The 22709-nt window shown below is 45.1% G+C and overlaps 1 protein-coding gene across 2 annotated transcripts in view; it reads left to right on the forward strand.

Moving 5' to 3' along the window:
- Window positions 1–4406: 4406 nt before the first annotated feature.
- The window catches only part of LOC139368809 (intraflagellar transport 122 homolog (Chlamydomonas)), a 35775-nt gene continuing 17472 nt past the window's right edge, over window positions 4407–22709 (forward strand). The window contains exons 1-19 of one of the 2 annotated variants that reach the window (XM_071108179.1): window positions 4407–4567; window positions 4926–4992; window positions 5096–5180; window positions 5274–5352; window positions 5512–5588; window positions 5706–5772; window positions 5857–6003; window positions 6794–6869; window positions 11705–11896; window positions 12407–12545; window positions 13017–13219; window positions 15946–16083; window positions 16225–16389; window positions 16578–16775; window positions 16880–17020; window positions 17241–17294; window positions 19807–19968; window positions 21377–21543; window positions 22178–22349. In XM_071108179.1, the coding sequence (XP_070964280.1) occupies window positions 4509–4567; window positions 4926–4992; window positions 5096–5180; window positions 5274–5352; window positions 5512–5588; window positions 5706–5772; window positions 5857–6003; window positions 6794–6869; window positions 11705–11896; window positions 12407–12545; window positions 13017–13219; window positions 15946–16083; window positions 16225–16389; window positions 16578–16775; window positions 16880–17020; window positions 17241–17294; window positions 19807–19968; window positions 21377–21543; window positions 22178–22349 (2388 nt within the window). In that variant the 5' untranslated portion in view covers window positions 4407–4508. The remainder of the gene's footprint in view (window positions 4568–4925; window positions 4993–5095; window positions 5181–5273; window positions 5353–5511; window positions 5589–5705; window positions 5773–5856; window positions 6004–6793; window positions 6870–11704; window positions 11897–12406; window positions 12546–13016; window positions 13220–15945; window positions 16084–16224; window positions 16390–16577; window positions 16776–16879; window positions 17021–17240; window positions 17295–19806; window positions 19969–21376; window positions 21544–22177; window positions 22350–22709) is intronic. The other variant, XM_071108178.1, reaches the window with a different exon arrangement.

A 22709-nucleotide genomic window follows, 5' to 3' on the forward strand; every position in this document is an offset into this window, starting at 1 on the left:
GGAGTGGCTATAGAGTCAACTACCATCCTCAGTAGCTTTCCATCTAAGTTGTAAATGCCAGGGGATTTGTCATTATTTATTGATAACAATATTTTTTCCACCTCTCCCACACTAACTTCAAAAAAATGTAAAATGCTTTTCTTTCATTATTTGTTGTTTTATACATGAGTACGATGGCTTACTGTTCGTTGTTGGCTTTTCTTGCCTAAGTTTGCCCACTTTGCCAATGTCATAACTCTCCTGTGACGATTTGAAGGACCAGGTTACAGTAGGTCCGCTCTACAGCGTGCTCTCTCTCTCGTAGAGGGGGTAGAGCGGGAAGTTGGCTGTTTTATTGTGGGTAATAAAATGCGCAGCCTCTATGCTCTGTAGTGTTCGAGATTGGAATGTAAACTGTGGAACACAGGGAGACACATGGACATTCAAAAGTTTGAATAATAAAACAATATTTATATTTTTGAGAATGTGGGAATGGTCTGTGGTTATTTATTAAAGAACAATCCTGTCAAAGTTGTTTAATTTGGTGACCTCGTGAAAGACAGGTGACCCACATTTTTTAAAATTTTATTTAACCTTAATTTAATTCACCCCTACACTGCTACTCCAACTGCTCTTTCTGCATCTGACTATGTTTTATCTCATAGTCTGAGATCATCTGGTCATTGCGGTGGTGGCACACGGCTACTCAAAATCTCCACTGATTTCTCTAATTCTCACATCTCTTTCTCTCACTCTCTCTCTCTCTCCTCCCGGAGGACTTGAGACCTAGGACCATGCCTCAGGACTACCTGGCATTGACGAATCCTGGCTGTCCCCGTCCGCAGTCCACCTGGTTGTGCTGCTGATCCAGTTTCTGCTGTTCTGCCTGTGGCTATGGAGCCCTGACCCGTTTACCAGATGTGCTAACTTGCCGTGCTGCTGATCCAGTTTCTGCTGTTCTGCCTGTGGCTATGGAGCCCTGACCCGTTTACCAGATGTGCTAACTTGCCGTGCTGCTGATCCAGTTTCTGCTGTTCTGCCTGTGGCTATGGAGCCCTGACCCGTTTACCAGATGTGCTAACTTGCCGTGCTGCTGATCCAGTTTCTGCTGTTCTGCCTGTGGCTATGGAGCCCTGACCCGTTTACCAGATGTGCTAACTTGCCGTGCTGCTCATCCAATTTCTGCTGTTTTGCCTGCGGCTTTTGAACCCTGACCTGTTCACCAGACCTGCTACCTTATCCCAGACCTGTTACCTTATCCCAGACCTGCTGTTTCCTCCATCCCTCTCCCTCTCTCTGCCGCACCTGCTCTCTCGACCTCTGAATGCTCGGCTATGAAAAGCCAACTGACATTTACTCCTGAGGTGCTGACCTGTCGCACCCTCTATAACCACTGTAATTATTATTTGACCCCGTTGGTCATCTATGAACATCTTGAAGAACAATTTAGCCTTAATGGCTATGTATACTTACAGTATAATCTCCACCGGTGCAGCCAGAAGAGGTCTGGCCACACCTCTGAGCCTGGTTCCTCTCTAGGTTTCTTCATAAATTCTTGCCTTTCTAGAGAGTTTTTCCTAACCACTGTGCTTCTACATCTGCATTGCTTGCTCTTTGGAGTTTTAGGCTGGGTTTCTGTATAAGCACTTGGTGACATCTGCTGATGTAAAAAGGGCTTTATAAATACATTTGATTGATTTATCAGTTGCATTTCCAGAGGCTCAACATCAAAGTCCAATTCAATAGAAATTTGTCAATAGGCTTTTAATAAAACATGATTAAACAGTTTATGTAATACAATCGTGTTGAGTGACAGTTGCTTTGTTACTGATAAGACAATGGAATGTTACTACTGAGTCTTGAGAGTAGATGGGATCAGTAGTAGGCTCATCTCTGGATTATTTCCAAGAGATACCGGTATGTCCGCCAGGTTAAAAGCATAATGAATAAAAATAATAATAATAATAATAATCCATTAATAAAACAGGTTGTGATAAAATGTGACATTGCAGTTCCTCATAGTTCAGATTCCCAACCTCCCATGGTTCTCCCACAACCAGGCATGGTACTTGTTCAGTTTATGATCCTGAGGTTTTACCTATGTAAACACACACACACACAAATATACACACAAAGTTAACCTTATCTAAATCCGTCACTTAAATCCAATATTTTGTTTTTTAGCATAAAATATTTGCATTTCATCCTGAAAGGAAAAATGGAAAACCTGGTATTGTTGAGGAAGATGGTGGCCACCAGGAGCTTCCAGGGGTCATGGAGCAGGGTCTCCTGCACCAGCTGGAAGGGGGAGCGAAGAGTGGTCCACTTCCTCCTGGGGGTCTCAGACCTGTGCCGGGACAGACTGCAGATCTAAGAAAAAGGGGTTTTTGATAACAAATAAACACTGTTTTTTATTAAACTGACATTTCTCTCCAAGAATGGCAAGTTCTGTTAAGCTCAACCATTTATTAAATTATGAAATCTCTCAGTTACTTCCCACTGAAAGAAGGACTGGTCTTCTGTTTCTCTCCTAATAGTTCATTGAACATGTTATTGGTCAATACACTGAAACCTGGTCCAAGAAGATGTAAAACATTTTCTATATCTAGGCATCATAGTAAATACACATTACGCATCATAACTCATAGCACAATGCACACACACACTGCTCTGGGGATCTTTTAGTGGTGTACAGCGTCCTCTAGTGGTCTGGGGAGATGATAGCAGCACTTCATAATTCACCTCTGCCTCTATATCCCCCACACACTTTCCCTCCCCCATTCTCTCACCCTCAGCCTCCCCCTCTCAGAAGCAGATGGCACCCTAAGGACTGGGACATTTAAAGGTGACACAGGAAACCACTCTCCTTGACCAATGAGAGCGTCCTGTAGCTCAGTGGGCGGGGCCAGCCTGACCAGCTTTTCTCTCAGCAGCCATGGCCTCCTCTGGGGGCTCTTCTAAAGTACGACATCATCAACTGGCTCCGCCGACACAGCCTGCAGACGCCTCTCAGTCTCATTGTCATCACCATCATCATCACCCCTTCTCACAGAGGTTTGTATGTTTCTTTTGTTAATGTCCTCATTGGTGTCTGATGTGCGGCCAGTTTCTGTGTCTCTCCCAGCTGCCTGTCTGTGATTCACCTGGCCAAGGGAGGTCTGTCAGGGGTATACTGAATTGACAAAGTGCCTTTTCCTCTAACTCTGAGTTCTCTGCTTGTAGGATTTTGCGAAAGAGGCTCTTTTTGTGTTATTTGGAGAAAGGCGTAATATTCGACCCCCCTCTTCCATATTCTCCTCTGTGTCCTGCCTGTCTGTGTCCTGCCTGTATGTGTTTTACCTGTTATCAGTGACCTTAGGTGTGACGTGTGTGTTCCTGATGACCATTCCTCTGTCTCTCCTGGCTGGGCTGTGGGGTCACAGCTGCACTGCCACTCCTGGCTGTTGTGACATCAAAGTTGTCTATCTGTAGATCCCCTCCGAAAGGAAGGAAGGCTTGATGAGACACTCTGGACGGAACCTCTGTCCCAGGGGACTGCAGAGGTAGACAGATCAGTTACCTCATGAGGAATTATTGATCCGACTTTATGATCTCACTCTGAAATGCACTTAGCCCCTAGCCCTGACAGTAAGATACAGACATACTTCAGTGATGTTTACATGCAACAAGACTTGAGAATGAGAGCATATGATGGATTGGACCCAGCTTGTTTTCTAACCGTCATATCTGAACCAGGAACAGCCATAGCATCTGTCTCTCCATCAGGATTAGTGTGTGTCAGTGATGGTGTTCTCTGTGTTGAGGTCATTGTTTTTTAGCCTGGTTGTGACCGTGTTGTTGGTGTCAGTAGGTTGAAACACAACTTTTATCAAAAGTGGACTGTCCCTCTCACAGCCTGTGATGGAGCTGACTGTCCCCTGTTGAGTTTCATGTGGCTGAGATCCTCATGCTCCAGTCCTCCCTCTCATCTTCAGTCATGATGTTGCTCTCTCAATCTATCTGGGGTTGAAGCTCTATACCTAGCTGCCACTAACAAAAATATGAATTAGAACAGTCAATCCACTGTCCATCATGTTATAGGGATTGGGAAAATAGGTGACTATTAACTAACTAGCTAACTTAACTAACTAGCTAAGTAATGCATTTGCAGAGGCTTGATCTGACAGCTGTGTTTTGTTTACATGCCTCATCATCACATGCTGTTCTAGAAAAATGTTGCATATTACTTAATGATCAAGTTTAATAAAGTTGTCGGGTGCTAGTCATTTCGGAGACATGACATCAACATCTTTGGATAAATTGTATCTGCCGTTGTGCTGTATGAAGTTCTGTGAACTACTTTGTGAGCGACTCTGCTTGACTCATGCGCAGAACACAGGAAGGAGGACAGGAAAGAGGGAAGGGAGTCTGCGCACAAGTAAGCAAGCAGGTCCTGCCATGTAAACGATCCTCGGCCCCACGAAAAGACAGCAACCTGTTGAACAACCTAACGTGTATCTTTAATTTGTTTAATTTGTTAAAAAGGCAAAATGAGGGCAGTTCCTACATGGATTGACAAAGTACATGATCGCGACAAAGTTCAGCAATGGTAATCTAGCCTTTGCATTTACAGTTTTATCAACAGGCCTGATGTTGCAGTTGGCAGTGTTGATAGCAACGGCGGTTACTATGTAAACTCCCGCAGTGGCTGGCTAGCTAGCTAGTTAGCCAACTGTAGCAAACTAGCTTTGTTTACTAAGATTTTCACCATCCATTTCATGCAATCTTAAAATAAATGATCTGTCTACTAACGAGTGATAACGTTGCTAGTTAGCTAGGTAATCTGTTTGCGTGGCTAAGCACAGCTAGAACATTAATGCTAACTAGCAGAGCAGCTACCTATGGCTTAATAGCATAATTGAAACAGGTTTTCAGCATATTGTGATTGCAGTACATTTTCTCCCTAGTATCTACGACCTTGCCTTCAAACCAGATGGCAGCCAGCTTATTGTGGCAGCTGGGAATCGTGTTTTGGTGAGTTTGGGGATGATGATGATGATGCCATTGGTTTTCGAATCATAGCTAAGTTGAGGAGAGTGGAATTGCATACAATAAGTATTGCATATTGTCTTTCCAGGTGTATGACACATCAGATGGAACTCTCATTCAGCCTCTGAAAGGACACAAGGACACAGTGTACTGTGTTGCCTACGCCAAAGATGGTACTTAGTACAGTATACTCTTAACACACCAATCTGGATGTTCCCAATTAACAAACACGAGTCTGTTGGGTCTCACATTGTGCTTCTCTGTAGGGAAACGGTTTGCCTCAGGTTCTGCTGACAAAAGCATCATCATCTGGACATCTAAACTGGAGGGTATTTTGAAATATACGTGAGTGATCATTATTACCACAGAATTAGGAATTAGAATAATTTAATAGGATCTCTATGATTATTACACACATTACAACATTATCAGTAGCATTATGTTCTGTTGAGGTCACTCCTGGCTCACTCACTATGCATATTTTGTTTGTATGTTGCTCCTCAGACATAATGACTCCATCCAGTGTGTTGCCTACAACCCAGTCAGCCACCAGCTGGCCTCTTGCTCCTCTGGGGACTTTGGTGAGTGGTACACTGGGATTGTCCTGTCCTCTACACCTCTACAGGGAAGGGGTTAAAGGGGTGTTGAAGACATGCAGTCATAAGAGCAGCATCTGTATAATTTGTTTCTCTCTCTAGGTCTGTGGTCCCCAGAACAGAAATCTGTATCCAAGCACAAAGTCAACAGCAAGATAACATGTTGTGGGTGAGTATTGAGAAATTGCTGCTCTCCTTTTTGTTTGGATAGCCTCTCTTATGGTCAGTATTGTCATAATTCTTTTGACCACAGGTGGACCAACGACGGTCAGTACCTGGCCCTGGGCATGATGAACGGGGTGGTGAGCATCAGGAATAAGAACGGAGAGGAGAAGGTGAAAATAGAGCGACCAGGAGGATCCTCCTCTCCTATCTGGTCCATCGCATGGAACCCCTCCAAGTGAGTCACTCACCTCTCATGTGGGCTTTTTGCTGTGTAAAACATTTTAAACCTGTGTGTGCAATGTCTTGGAGAGTAAAGGTTTATTGCTTTTGAAATCAACAATAATACATTTTTTTCTGAGTGATATTTCTCTGGATTGAGTCTTTTTAAGCTGCCAGTTCACAATGTGAAACAAGCATGGTAGTGAAAATCAGAGAATGACAGTGTATGGCCTGTAGACAGCCAGCAAGTGTCAGTGTTTGACCAGGCAGGCTCTGACAGGGACTGGTGGAAGTGGATGCCCTTCTGTGAGGGAGAGGACGACGAGGCGGTGGATGTGGACAGCAGCATGCCAGAGCCCCTGTGCCTGCTCATTGACACCGCCTACAGCCAGAGCTGCAGTAGCAGGGTAGAGGTCCTGGGGCTAGGCAGGCAGCTGGAGAGAGAGAGGCAGGTAGGAAGAGGAGCAGAGACGGACAGGCCTGAAGGAGAGGAGGAGGAGCCCATGCTGCAGGGAGGGTTCTCTGATCCAGACCACTTCAGCCAGCTCAGGTAGGGAAGGCAGAGAGGGAGGACAGAGAAATTGAGAAAGGTAACATCAAAGCTCAGGGAAATACTTTGGTTAGGTCTAGATTTATATGTTTGGAGGCAACACAATGATATAGGACACTTACTTTTACCATACCAGTGAGATGTAGGGTTTAATGTACCTTTTGGGTGAATAAGATTTGAAATCTTTCTAAATCCAGTTTAATTGTCAGAATGTTAAAGTGGAAAATATAAACTCATGTTGGAGTGTCTCTCTTAGGGATGAGCACAATGACATCCTGGCTGTGGCAGACTGGGGGCAGAAGCTATCCTTCTACCAGCTCAGTGGAAAACAGGTGTGTGTCTGCAAAACGCATGTCCGTGAACCATCTCCCCAACATTTACTTCAGGCGTCTGGAATTTAATACATGTTTTTGCCTTCTTCCGGCCCATCTGGATAGTGGGAACATGTTAGATAAACATTTTGGGTTTGTTTCCACAGCAAATGAATAAATAGTCTACATGTCTAACATAAAATAAAACATAAAATATACTAAAAATGCAATGGTGAAAGATATTGAAAAGAGCAACTTTGCTTAATAGAAACTACTAAATCAAATCAAATCAAATTTTATTTGTCACATACACATGGTTAGCAGATGTTAATGCGAGTGTAGCGAAATGCTTGTGCTTCTAGTTCCGACAATGCAGTAATAACCAACAAGTAATCTAACTAACAATTCCAAAACTACTGTCTTGTACACAGTGTAAGGGGATAAAGAATATGTACATAAGGATATATGAATGAGTGATGGTACAGAGCAGCATAGGCAAGATACAGTAGATGGTATCGAGTACAGTATATACATATGAGATGCGTATGTAAACAAAGTGGCATAGTTAAAGTGGCTAGTGATACATGTATTACATAAGGATACAGTCGATGATATAGAGTACAGTATATACGTATGCATATGAGATGAATAATGTAGGGTAAGTAACATTATATAAGGTAGCATTGTTTAAAGTGGCTAGTGATATATTTACATCATTTCCCATCAATTCCCACTATTAAAGTGGCTGGAGTTGAGTCAGTGTCAGTGTGTTGGCAGCAGCCACTCAATGTTAGTGGTGGCTGTTTAACAGTCTGATGGCCTTGAGATAGAAGCTGGTTTTCAGTCTCTCGGTCCCAGCTTTGATGCACCTGTACTGACCTCGCCTTCTGGATGATAGCGGGGTGAACAGGCAGTGGCTCGGGTGGTTGATGTCCTTGATGATCTTTATGGCCTTCCTGTGACATCGGGTGGTGTAGGTGTCCTGGAGGGCAGGTAGTTTGCCCCCGGTGATGCGTTGTGCAGACCTCACTACCCTCTGGAGAGCCTTACGGTTGAGGGCGGAGCAGTTGCCGTACCAGGCGGTGATACAGCCCGACAGGATGCTCTCGATTGTGCATCTGTAGAAGTTTGTGAGTGCTTTTGGTGACAAGCCGAATTTCTTCAGCCTCCTGAGGTTGAAGAGGCGCTGCTGCGCCTTCTTCGCAATGCTGTCTGTGTGAGTGGACCAATTCAGTTTGTCTGTGATGTGTATGCCGAGGAACTTAAAACTTGCTACCCTCTCCACTACTGTTCCATCAATGTGGATAGGGGGTGTGTTCCCTCTGCTGTTTCCTGAAGTCCACAATCATCTCCTTAGTTTTGTTGACGTTGAGTGTGAGGTTATTTTCCTGACACCACACTCCGAGGGCCCTCACCTCCTCCCTGTAGGCCGTCTCGTCGTTGTTGATAATCAAGCCTACCACTGTTGTGTCGTCCGCAAACTTGATGATTGAGTTGTAGGCGTGCGTGGCCACGCAGTCGTGGGTGAACAGGGAGTACAGGAGAGGGCTCAGAACGCACCCTTGTGGGGCCCCAGTGTTGAGGATCAGCGGGGAGGAGATGTTGTTGCCTACCCTTACCACCTGGGGGCGGCCCTTCAGGAAGTCCAGTACCCAGTTGCACAGGGCGGGGTCGAGACCCAGGGTCTCGAGCTTGATGACGAGCTTGGAGGGTACTATGGTGTTGAATGCCGAGCTGTAGTCAATGAACAGCATTCTCACATAGGTATTCCTCTTGTCCAGATGGGTTAGGGCGGTGTGCAGTGTGGTTGAGATTGCATCATCTGTGGACCTATTTGGGCGGTAAGCAAATTGGAGTGGGTCTAGAGTGTCAGGTAGGGTGGAGGTGATATGGTCCTTGACTAGTCTCTCAAAGCACTTCATGATGACGGAAGTGAGTGCTACGGGGCGGTAGTCGTTTAGCTCAGTTACCTTAGCTTTCTTGGGAACAGGAACAATGGTGGCCCTCTTGAAGCATGTGGGAACAGCAGACTGGTATAGGGATTGATTGAATATGTCCGTAAACACACCGGCCAGCTGGTCTGCGCATGCTCTGAGGGCGCGGCTGGGGATGCCGTCTGGGCCTGCAGCCTTGCGAGGGTTAACACGTTTAAATGTCTTACTCACCTCGGCTGCAGTGAAGGAGAGACCGCATGTTTTCGTTGCAGGCCGTGTCAGTGGCACTGTATTGTCCTCAAAGCGGGCAAAAAAGTTATTTAGTCTGCCTGGGAGCAGGACATCCTGGTCCGTGACTGGGCTGGATTTCTTCCTGTAGTCCGTGATTGACTGTAGACCCTGCCACATGCCTCTTGTGTCTGAGCCGTTGAATTGAGATTCTACTTTGTCTCTGTACTGACGCTTAGCTTGTTTGATAGCCTTGCGGAGGGAATAGCTGCACTGTTTGTATTCGGTCATGTTACCAGACACCTTGCCCTGATTAAAAGCAGTGGTTCGCGCTTTCAGTTTCACGCAATTGCTGCCATCAATCCACGGTTTCTGGTTAGGGAATGTTTTAATCGTTGCTATGGGAACGACATCTTCAACGCACGTTCTAATGAACTCGCACACCGAATCAGCGTATTCGTCAATGTTGTTGTCTGACGCAATACGAAACATGTCCCAGTCCACGTGGTGGAAGCAGTCTTGGAGTGTGGAGTCAGCTTGGTCGGACCAGCGTTGAACAGACCTCAGCGTGGGAGCCTCTTGTTTTAGTTTCTGTTTGTAGGCAGGGATCAACAAAATGGAGTCGTGGTCAGCTTTTCCGAAAGGGGGGCGGGGCAGGGCCTTATATGCGTCGCGGAAGTTAGAGTAACAATGATCCAAGGTCTTTCCACCCCTGGTTGCGCAATCGATATGCTGATAAAATTTAGGGAGTCTTGTTTTCAGATTAGCCTTGTTAAAATCCCCAGCTACAATGAATGCAGCCTCCGGATAAATGGTTTCCAGTTTGCAAAGAGTCAAATAAAGTTCATTCAGAGCCATCGATGTGTCTGCTTGGAGGGGGATATATACGGCTGTGATTATAATCGAAGAGAATTCTCTTGGTAGATAATGCGGTCTACATTTGATTGTGAGGAATTCTAAATCAGGTGAACAGAAGGATTTGAGTTCCTGTATGTTTCTTTCATCACACCATGTCATGTTAGTCATAAGGCATACGCCCCCGCCCCCGCCCCTCTTCTTACCAGAAAGATGTTTGTTTCTGTCTGCGCGATGCGTGGAGAAACCCGTTGGCTGCACCGCCTCGGATAGCGTCTCTCCAGTGAGCCACGTTTCCGTGAAGCAAAGAACGTTACGGTCTCTGATGTCCCTCTGGAATGCTACCCTTGCTCGGATTTCATCAACCTTGTTGTCAAGAGACTGGACATTGGCAAGAAGAATGCTAGGGAGTGGTGCACGGTGTGCCCGTCTCCGGAGTCTGACCAGAAGACCGCCTCGTTTCCCTCTTTTTCGGAGTTGTTTTTTTGGGTCGCTGCATGGAATCCACTCCGTTGTCCTGTTTGTAAGGCAGAACACAGGATCCGCGTCGCGAAAAACATATTCTTGGTCGTACTGATGGTGAGTTGACGCTGATCTTATATTCAGTAGTTCTTCTCGACTGTATGTAATGAAACCTAAGATGACCTGGGGTACTAATGTAAGAAATAACACGTAAAAAAACAAAAAACTGCATAGTTTCCTAGGAACGCGAAGCGAGGCGGCCATCTCTGTCGGCGCCGGAAGTTACTGTGTAGCACATTGGTGTGCAGGACACAAAGTTGTTACATACAGATCAAGTAAGTAGCGCTTCATGAGTCTTGACTTGTATGAGCCGAAACAGCTCATGGGAGCAGGAGCATGAGCCAAGTACACAGGACGTTAGTATATCGCAACCCCCAATCTATCTCATGCTGAGTGCCAAGCAAGGATGGATTAGGTCCCATTTTTACAGTCTTTGATATGACTCGGCCCGAGGATCCAACTCTCAATCTTCCAATCGCAGGATGGACACTCTAACCACTGAATTGGTGACAGATCAAGAGGCCTAGGTTATGACCACAGGTTTAGGTTGTGCTCCCAGATGGCCACCGGTGATTGGTCAACGAAACCCCAATGGCCTCGGTGCTATCACTCATCCACAATAACACATAAACCACTTAAGGAGGCCACTATCTGAGACCTTTAAGCCCTGTATTTTCTGTTGCAATTAGCCTGTCAGGGACTATTGAAACCGTAACACTGCACTGGAAATGATCCTGTTTGGCCATTTAATAATGATTCCGTCACTACTCCTCCCCCATATCCCCCTGGGTAATATTGTAATTACAGACAAATATGCACTGTTTCATTACCCTGCCATGGAACCTTAGTCTCATGTGTTGTCACTGGGCTGTTTATCAGTGTAAGTGAACATGCTGTTTTGATTACCGTGCTATGAGTAGTCTGTAATGAAAAAAGAGAGGTTGTCCAAAAGGGTTTTATTTCAGGGTAAAAGAATGGACTGTCAGGCGGTTATTTTTCAGCGTGAGGAGAAACAGATGCACAGAGTCGGGGAACTGATATGACGTTGCGCAAAAGGACTTCAAGTGCCAGCACAATAGAGCCTATTTAGAAGCAAGAAAGTGTGTATGTGTTTTTCCATCTCTTTGGTCAGGCGCTTAAGGGGATGGGCTAAGGACTGTAGGCTTTCCCGATATAGTGCACAAACCTGTGGCTCTGGTAAAAAATAGGCCATTCCCCAAGTCAGGGGAAATCCTTTGCCTAGACAAGCATAGCTCAGTTAAAGGTCAATAAATGTGAAGTAGACTTAATTTCAATATCTGTTCCTCTCTCTCTCAGATTGGGAAGGACAGAACTCTGACCTATGACCCCTGCTGTGTCAGCTACTTCTCCAAGGGGGAGTACATTGTGATGGGTGGCTCGGACAAGCAGGCCTCCCTCTACACCAAAGATGGGGTGCGGCTCGGCACCATCGGGGAGCAGAGCTCCTGGGTGTGGACCTGTAGAGTCAAACCTGACTCCAACTATGTGGTGTGTCTCTTTTCGTCACGTGTGTGTGTACATTTGAGTAAATGTCTGAGAGTGTTACGTGCGTGTGTCTAAAGTGAACTGTATTGGAACGCTATCATTTTAAATAGTGCTGATATGATGCTGAGACATGTTGTGAAGAACGAAGAGCTGAAATGATAAAATGCTACTGACAGCGCTACAGATGTCATCTGTCAGATCAAGTGTTGATGCAACCTCATATCACTTTGGGACACATTTAGAGATGAGTTATTTTTAACTTGTGGAGAAAGCATCTGTGATCACCCATAGAGAACATGGAAGTAATATCACTATATCTTTCTTTTGGATTGTATTAATACTAACAACTCATATGGGAGGGCATAAGGTGCTATCTCTCCTTGCTGACATCTCCACATTGTCTCAGACAGGGCTCTAACAAAAAGAAGGAACACCCTGTCTCTCTGTCTTTTCATGAAAGTGTTAATGGGAATCACTGCTACATTGAACTCTCATTTCCTCTCCTCTGTTTAGGTGTTGGGCTGCCAGGATGGGACCATAGCCTTCTTCCAGCTCATCTTCAGCACGGTGCACGGCCTGTACAAGGACCGCTATGCCTACAGAGACAGCATGACCGATGTCATCGTCCAGCACCTCATCACTGAACAGAAAGGTGGATTCATTTAGACTAGGGCTCCCCAACCCTGTTCCTGGAGAGCTACCCTCCTGTAGGTTATCGCTTCAACCCCAGTTGTAACTAACCTGATTGTGCTTATCAACCAGCTAATTATTAAAATCAGGTTGCGCTAGATTAGGGTTGGAGTGAAAACCTAAAGGACAGTAGCGCTCCAGGAACAAGGTTGGATAGCTCTGATTTGGACAGTACACAGTGTTGTACTTCTCTTATAGAATTCAGAAAAGGCCTGTTTGTTTTATTCAAATTCAAATCTGTAGCACGTTGCGTGATCTTTTACCTCTTCAGTGTTAGCAGATCTGATGGAACTGGATGGGTGTAAGCAATACGGTGGTCCAATGGAAGGCTATGTAGAGTCACACCATCTGGTCTATTCAGGACTATTGGGGACTGGGATTATATGCCCTGTTCTAACTGTGCCTCCTACTTTTGTGCTTTCTTCATGCCCAGTGAGGATCAAGTGCAGAGAGCTTGTGAAGAAGATAGCTATCTACAGGAACCGCCTGGCCATCCAGCTGCCTGAGAAGATCCTCATCTACGAGCTGTACTCTGACGACTCCTCAGACATGCACTACCGCATCAAGGAGAAGATCTGCAGAAAGTTTGAGTGCAACCTGCTCGTGGTCTGCTCCCAGCACATCATCCTGTGTCAGGTGAGACTTCTACCCAATCCCAAAATCATACCCTATCACCTACTTCCCCCAGACACACATCTAAACTATAGTGGTAGTTGTGTTATATTATTTGCTCACATTAATGTCTGTATTTAGACTAAATACTTTGATTAATAACTGTTGTCCCGGGATTTGCTTTTGGCTTGAGGCTTTTCTCAAACACTCCGTTATAAGCATGTCCCTAAAGTGCCATACCAACACAAACTATTTGGCCTGACTCAGTAACACTGGCCTGCAGAGACATCGTCTCATGTGAATTATACTAATGCATCTATGACAGATTGCGAAAGACCCTGCCGAGAGACATTAGCATGCTGTTATCATATTTGAAACCCAGTGAATTAGCGGTTAGCGCTGCGTCGCTACTCCAAAACACCCTAGAGAGAGAGGCCAGAGATGGATGGTTAGAGCCAGTGGTCGTCCAGATGTTTCTTCCTATCCTTCTTATAGGCTCCAGCTGTATCTGTGCTCCTTTAGGGCAGGAGTGGCAACAGGCAGCCCGTGGGCAAAAAACAGCCCGCAAGTGTTTTTTTTTATTGGGACCCCCAAAGTTTTTGGTAAAAAAATAAATATCATTTTTTTTTCTTCTTTGAAGGTTTTTTATTTATTTTTGTTGTTAAAAAAGACTGTACAATTACCATGGAAATCTGTTCCCAAGTATTTCCACAAATAAAAAAAGAGACATTATGTGATTATGTCTCCATGTAATCCAATAGAACCTCTGTATGGGCTTAGTTGTGGTCAATTTCCAGTGTACAAATTATTATAATTATTTCCCGGCCCCCGACCATCCGCTCTGATAAAAATCGGCCCGCGGCTGAATCTAGTTGCCTATCCCAGCTTAAGGGCGTAGGCTTCCTATTTCGCAACAATGCATCCTTCTCTCATGCTGCCCTCGTTAAACTGACTATCCTATCGATCCTTGACTTTGGCGATGTCATTTACAAAGTAGCCTCCAACACTCTACTCAGAAAATTTGATGCAGTTTATCACAGTGTCATCTGTTTTGTCACCAAAGCCTCATATACTACCCACCACTGTGACCTGTATGCTCTCGTTGGCTGGCCCTCACTTCATATTTGTCGCCAAACCCACTGGCTCCAGGTCATCTATAAGTCTTTGTTAGGTTAAGCTCCGCCTTATCTCAGCTCACTGGTCACCATAGCAACACCCACCCGTAGCACGTGCTCCAACAGGTATATTTCACTGGTCACCCCCAAATTACTCCTTTGGCTGCCTTTCCTTCTAGTTCTCTGCTGCCAATGACTGGAAAGAATTGCAAAAATCACTGAAGCTGGAGACTCGTATCTCCCTCACTAACTTTAAGCATCAGCTGTCAGAGCAGCTTACAGATCATTGCATCTGTACACAGCCCATCTGTAAATAGCCCACCCAACTACCTCATCCCCATATTATTATTTCTTTTTTTGCTCCTTTGCACCCCAGTATTTCTACTTACACATTCATCTTCTGCACATCTATCACTCCAGTGTTTAACTGCTAAATGTTCATTATTTCGCCAATATGGACTATTTATTGCCTTACCTCCCTAATCTTACTTAATTTGCACACACTGTATATATAGTTTTCTATTGTGTTATAGACTGTACATTTGTTTATTTCATGTGTAACTCTGTGTTGTTTATGTCGCACTGCTTTGCTTTATCTTGGCCAGGTTGCAGTTGAAAATGAGAACTTGTTCTCAACTGGCCTATCTGGTTAAATAAAGGTGACATAAAAAAATAGAGACTCTGTCACTTAGTCTCTTTTCCTCAGCCATCAGAAAGCCTAAATGAGGCAGGGAGGAGTGAGAGGTTACCAACACAGCACTGTGGAACCTGGCTGGATGTCTCTGGTGGTTTCCTCTCTGGTTTGTGTCTCTGTGGTTTGACAGAGAGGAGGAGGGGAGGGGGAGCAGTCCGGAGTTAACTCTGTGTATTATTTTCCCCTAAATCTGTGTGTGTGTGACAGAAGTGCTTTAAATCTGCCTCTAATAGCCCTGCTACAGCTTCACCAACTGAGGCTGATGGTTTCTCTGTTAAGACTGTCTAACCTCTGACCGGGCTGTGGTTGTCTGTGTCAAATCAAATCAGACTTTATCTTCACAGAGCATTGAATGAGAATGAAAAATAGGGATAGAAAGATTAGAAGGATATATTAAGAGCAAGTGTAAACTATTAAAAGTAGACAAAATGGTAGTGATGAATGAATTACAGTAGTGGCCAGATAATGCATAAAATATACTAAATAGATGTGCCTGTGTTTGATGCTCCGGTGTTTTAACATGGTGGTATTCTTACTTTGTCTGGCTATCTAAACTCCTTACTCTGGCCTAAAGATACGCCACGACCACAGACGTTAGTTTCTTCTCTACAATGAGTCTGGATCTAAGTACCTCCCCAATGATTTCTAGAACGCAAACACATTCTAGACGTTCTAATTAGTCCCAGAAACCGATGAGTTGGGTCAGATCCAGAACACATATGGGTAAAGCAGGGTTTTGAAAATTCGTAAATGCCTTTGATACTCTGATTGGTTAGAAATTATCCAATCGCTGATGACTTTGTTTTGTACAACACCCCTCATATTGACATCACCACAAATTACTTCAATGATGGCAGAATGAAGTATCTCAGAATGAAGTACAGTATGTAGCGAGTTGTCAGGCAAATTGTCACTGTCTCCTCTCTGACCCTCCTCTTCAGGAGAAGAGGCTGCAGTGTCTGTCCTTCACCAGTATCAAGGAGAAGGAGTGGCTTATGGAGTCTCTGATTCGCTACATCAAAGTGATTGGTGGCCCACCGGGCAGAGAGGGCCTACTGGTGGGGCTGAAGAATGGAGCTGTGAGTATGACTGACAGACAGACATACAGTACACACAAACTCTTAGCTAACTTACTTGTATTTATCCAGGTTAGTCTTATTGAGATGCTATTTCCTGTGCCTCAATTCAATCAAATCCTATGGTATTAATTTTCTCTTCAGATCCTAAAGATCTTTGTTGACAACCCATTTGCCATCACACTGCTGAAGCAGTCTACGTCTGTGCGTTGTCTGGACATGAGTACATCCCGCAGCAAGCTGGCTGTGGTGGACGAACACAACACCTGCCTGGTTTACGACATCCACACCAAGGAGCTGCTCTTCCAGGTCAGAGGTTAGGGGTCAAGAGTTATTAAGGCCAAGGTCGAGGTGGCTTCAAATTAAAATGAGGGTTCACAGGTTATGTTTGTGGGGGTAAAGTGTAACACCCATCTCCCTTGCTGTCCCACTCTTTTCCTTCGCCTCTGTTTCCCCTGACTTCCCTCTCTCTGTGATCTTCCTTCCCTACTTCCCAGGAGCCCAATGCTAACAGCGTAGCCTGGAACACCCAGTGTGAGGACATGCTGTGTTTCTCAGGCAGTGGCTACCTCAACATCAAGGCCAGTAACTTCCCAGTGCATCAGCAGAAGCTGCAGGGCTTCGTGGTGGGCTACAACGGCTCCAAGATCTTCTGCCTGCACGTGTACTCCATGTCTGCCGTGGAGGTGCCTCAGGTGGGCTGGAAGACTAATACTTGAAGAACTGAGCTTTATTTTTCTTCTGTTTAGTTGTTATATGTTGAATTGACTGGTTCCCTCTTCCTTTCCCTTCTCCCTAGTCGGCTCCCATGTACCAGTATCTGGAGAGGAGGATGTTCAAGGAGGCCTATCAGATCGCCTGCCTGGGTGTGACTGACAGTGACTGGAGGGATCTGGCCACGGAAGCACTGGAGGGGCTCGACTTTGACACCTCTAAGAAGGTCAGACACACACACACACACACTTTCTCAACCAGGAACCACTGCAATGCTAGTGTCCATCACTAGATGGTGCAGCCTGAAGCTATTGGTATGTTGAACCTCTCTCATCCTAGTTTGACTAGTGTGATAGAATAGCTGAAGGATGTGGTCTGAGTGGATTCTCTGGGTACTGTAAGAGTTCCACTCATTCTGTTTACACGTGTGTCTCTCCCTCTCTCAGGCATTCATCAGAGTACGAGACCTGCGCTACCTGGAGCTCATCAACAGCATTGAGGTACAATATGGCACAGACACACTCCCCTCACATGAATAATGAATTAGTCTGAATTGTATGAATCCAAGATCAGAGTTTGTGGCTGTAGAAAACAGAACGGACCACATAGCTTTAATCAGGATGGATTTACTGGCTGACCAGAGCTGCCCATGACATCATCCAAAGCAGTAGCGTTGTATGGGTAAAAAGCTAAGCCAGAAACAAATGCCATATTACAACATATCTGTTGTGATTATTGCGTTGTTTGCTCTATAACCTGTTAGTTCATATGCCTTGCGACCGTGATATATAGACCTAAGGCCGAGACAATAAGAAGACATTGGCAAAATAAATTCAATCACACCTTTATTTCATCACAAAACCAGAGAGCAACCTCTGTCTGGTGAAGTCCACAAAGCATAATGAATGCATGTAACCAATAGTTAGTTACATGTTCTACAGCATGGTCAAGAAAGTACATGTTTCCTACATTTTCGGACTACTAAACAACCATTGATTTAGAACCGTGGAGAGTTAGTACAAGTCAACATCATCTAATCACCTATGCTTAGTCTAATACAGTGACAATTAAAAAATACCAAAAACCATTTATGGTGTGGCTCTCCCTGGTTCTGATTTGTGTGTGTGTGTGCGTTTGTGCAAGTTAAAAAAATATGTTGACTCACCCTACTTGCAGAGAAACGCCAATGAATGCCATCCTCCTCTCTTTCATGTTGACGAAACAGTCTATGTACTGTCATACAGTACACACTTTTATATCATTTTTATTTACCTGGCTAAAATGCTTGCTGGCTAGCCTAACTTCCTTTCATGGACAACGTTAGCTAGTTAACATTAGCCTTCTACATCTAGTTACCTATTGAACATCCATCCTCTCAGGCCAGGGGCACAATGCAGTTTATGGTTGGATCAGAATCCCCATTATAATCATTGGCCAGTATGGGGATTTCCACCACAGCCACATGTCCAAATCCCTGTCTCCACCCATGGCTAATTTAGGAAAGGGCCAAGTTTAGCTAGCTAGCCACCGGAGGACAACAACATAACGAGATGCAACATTTCAAGTTGTTTCTATCAATGATGTATTTCTCTGTGATAGGAGTGAAGCCAAATCTAAACTGGCTTCTCTTTTCTTTGGTGTGCCAGGGACCATTCACAGTTGAGCTCACTCAGTGATTGGTCAATGGCTTCCCTTGCATTCAATGCTACGGTGCTGCAACAATGTCATACTCTTTATGACCAGATATCTGGCCTACACATACGGAGACAGAGGAGCGCTGTTTCGCTCACTCGGATGCTTTCTCTGGAGAGATACAGTATATTCAGCCTCTTGTGAATTTAAGGAAAATTCTGAAAACACAGAGAGACGAAAAATAAATTATTTAATGACTTTTTTCTTAGTACATTTTTTGGCACCCATGAATACACGCCACTGCATCAAGGTGAGACAGGAAGGGAATTGTTGGAATTGCATGCGTTTCCCTGATTAAAGGCCCAGTGGAGTCTAAAACGGAATTTCCTGTGTTTTATATATTTCCACACTATGAGGTTGGAATAATACTGTGAAATTGTGAAAAATATGATAATGCACATTTAGTGTAAGAGCTATTTGAAAAGACCACCTGTAATTTCAGCCTGTTTTGGTGGGATGGAGTTTTGGCCTGCCTGGTAACATCACCAAGCGGTAAATTAGTTAATAGACCAATAACAGCTAGTTTTCAGTTTTCCCCTCCCCATTCAGACCACTCCCAGACAGTCCTAGCAAAATTCTTGCTTGGGAAATTGCTCTTTGCTAAGAAGCTATTTTGATTGAAAACAATCACAGTAAGGTTCTTAATTGTCACCTAGCAATGAGTTAATATTGAGTTCAAAAAGGGCTGCTTTGGACTTTCAGTTCTTTTTGTGTGTTGAGTGTAGACATGGAAACAATGGATCATTGAATTCCACGAAACAGCCTTTGTGTCTGTGTGTGCATACTGTATGAAATAAACTGAGTGTACAAAACATTAAGAACACCTGCTCTTTCCATGACATAGACGGACCAGGTGAATCCAGGGAAAGCTAGGATCCCTTATTGATCTTAAATCCATTTCAAACATTAGATGAAGGATTTTTAAGCCTTGAGACAATTGAGACATGGATTGTGTATGTGTGCCATTCAGAGGGTGAATGGGCAAGACAAAATATTTAAGTGCCTTTGAAAGGAGTATGGTAGTAGGTGCCAGGCGCCCCGGTTTGTGTTAAGAACTGCAGCGCTGCTGGGTTTATCATGTTCAACAGTTTCCCGTGTCAAGAATGGTCCACCACCTAAAGGACATCCAGCTGACTTGACACAACTGTGGTAAGCATTGGAGTCAACATGGGCCTGCAACTCAATATTAGGAAGGTGTTCTTAATGTTTTGTAAACTCGGTGTACGTGAGACTATGGACTGATAGTGGAGTATCAGGGTGAAACTGACTCCACTTTGTTAGCTCATGTCTTTCTCTGTGTCCATGCCGATGGATTGGCAGGAGAGGAAGAAGAGAGGTGAGAGCGACACTGAGCTGTTCCTTGCGGATGTCTATGCCTACCAGGGGAAATTCCACGAGGCTGCCAGGCTCTACAAGAGGACTGGCTTGGACTCCAGAGCTCTCAGCATGTACACGGACCTGCGCATGTTTGAGTACGCTAAGGTGAGTACAAGTACTCGCACACTCGCATAACCTCAAGTATGGCTAAAGGTGAGTGTTAGACATTGGACATTCACAGACCTTCGATGAATGTTTGAATGTGCCTATACTGTACACCCACACACTAATGCACGTTGCACACAGGCTCTACATACAATATGTTCAAACATGTGAGACCCCCCCCACACACACACACACACACACACACACACACACACACACACACACACACACACACACACACACACACAGACGTTCAAACTACGGGAGCATGTAGAGGTGATCCCAGCATGTGTTTTCACTCACTGTGTACTTATGCCAAATAGAGGACCTGTACATTGGCAGACCTCCTCCACATTTTTCATCTTCCCATACATCGCTAGATATCTCGCTATATATCATCCCGGCAATACACACTCGCACACCATTTACATTTTTTAAATAAATAAATACATATTTTTAAGGAAACATTTTTTTGCCATGGGGCATAGGGAAAAATGTGCAGGTTTATTTGCTAATATCATAATATTTTACCATGAGGCTCTGAAAAATTATTGCTATTTTAGAAGTAATTTCCTGCTATTCTACACGTTTTTTTTGCAGTTTTAAAGCTAATTTCCTGTAATTCTATAAATACATTTCATGGCTTATGATGTGTTCTTATGCTATCTGGGGGACCCAACCTCCACTCCCCCCCCAAAATAAATAAATCATCTAAGCTTGGTGGCATCCCGCCTTGCAGGGCTGTGGGTGTGTATGCTATTCCAATGACAGACAGACAGACAGACAGACAGACAGACAGACAGGCAGGCAGGCAGACAGGCAGACAGGCAGGCAGGCAGACAGGCAGACAGGCAGACAGGCAGACAGGCAGGCAGGCAGGCAGGCAGACAGACAGACAGACAGACAGACACAGACAGACAGACAGACAGACAGACAGACAGACAGACAGACAGGCAGGCAGGCAGACAGGCAGACAGGCAGACAGGCAGACAGGCAGGCAGGCAGGCAGGCAGACAGACAGACAGACAGACAGACAGACAGACAGACAGACAGACAGACAGAGAGTAGCATTACACGCTTCCAAGTGTCAGTTGTTGAATGGGAATTCTTTGATGAAGGGGTCAATTGAAGTTGAGACAATCTTGTGTTTGTGTGTGTGTGTTCACTGTAGCAGATGACACAGGCCTAATTCCTTTCCCCTGTGTGTGTGTGTGTGCGTGCGTTTTTTGTGGCTGCTGTATATTTGTGTGGCCATCTGTTCCTCGAGGCCATTTATTTTAGCGCTGGAGGACACCAGCGGGAGAATCCTGGCCCTGTTTATGTGACTCCATGTCCCCCCTCTCCAGGCCCTGACCCAGATGGGCCTGTCTGTCTCACCCACCCTCCCTCTCTTCCTGTCCCTCTGTAGGAGTTTGTGGGCGCGGCAGACCCTAAAAACACTCGCATGCTGATGTCCAAGCAGGCCGACTGGGCTAAGAACAGCAAGGAGCCGCGGGCCGCTGCTCAGATGTACCTGACTGCAGGAGAACACCTCAAAGCCATCGACATCATAGGAGAACACGGCTGGGTCGACATGTGGGTAGCACACACATACACACATACATACATACATACAGTGGGGCAAAAAAGGATTTAGTCAGCCACCAATACTTATTTTCCACCATAATTTGCAAATATATTCATTAAAAATCCTACAATGTGATTTTCTGGAGAAAAGAAATCTCATTTTGTCTGTCATAGTTGAAGTGTACCTATGATGAAAATTACAGGCCTCTCTCATCTTTTTAAGTGGGAGAACTTGCACAATTGGTGGCTGACTAAATTATTTTTTGCCCCACTGTACATACATACATACCCACACAGCTCTTGGTTCTCCTCTCTTTGTCCCTCCTGTGAGTCATGGTGTCATGTGAAAGCGTGGTGGGTGTGTGATTGGGAAGCAGGCAGATACATAAGGCTGGTCCTGTGGTCCTATCAGGGCTCCCCACGGGCTCCCTCTCTGACCCAGTGTCTGCTGCTTGTCAATCACACCCCCACTCTGGCCCAGACCACCTAGGCTAAGGCAGGCCCAGCATAACAAATACAGGGAAAGACTGGTTGGCCCCGTTAAGCTTTATCAGGCTCGACAGCTTCCCATACTACACACATTAACACACACACACACCCTCCCACTCCATCTGATCTCATCTCTCCTCAACTCCCCTATCAGGCTGATTGACATAGCCCGTAAGTTGGATAAGGCGGAGCGCGAACCACTGGCTAAGTGTGCGGCCTACTTCCAGAAGCTGAAGCACCATGGTTATGCCTCTGAGACCTACTCCAAGATGGGAGACCTGCAGGCCCTGGTGCATCTGCACGTGGAGGCACGACACTGGGATGAGGTCAGTCAGAACCATTCACATTTCACTTATGGTCCTTACACCTGTTGGACACAGCTACAGTATTGTATCTTACTTGGCTCATCAGAAAGTATACCTCATACATCAAATTAGTGGATTCGGCTATTTCAGCCACACCCGTTACTGACAGGTGTATAAAATCTAGCACACAGCCGTGCAATCTCCATAGGCAGTAGAATGGCCCGTACTGAAGAGCTCAGTGACATTCAATGTGGCACTGTCATAGGATGCCAGCCAGTCAGTTTGTCAAATTTAAAATGTCTGCCCTGCTAGAGCTGCCCTGGTCAACTGTAAGTGCTGTTATTGTAAAGTGGAAACGTCTAGGAGCAACAATGGCCACAA

This window comes from Oncorhynchus clarkii, chromosome 16, assembly GCF_045791955.1.
Source record: "Oncorhynchus clarkii lewisi isolate Uvic-CL-2024 chromosome 16, UVic_Ocla_1.0, whole genome shotgun sequence".
Lineage (NCBI taxonomy): Eukaryota > Metazoa > Chordata > Actinopteri > Salmoniformes > Salmonidae > Oncorhynchus > Oncorhynchus clarkii.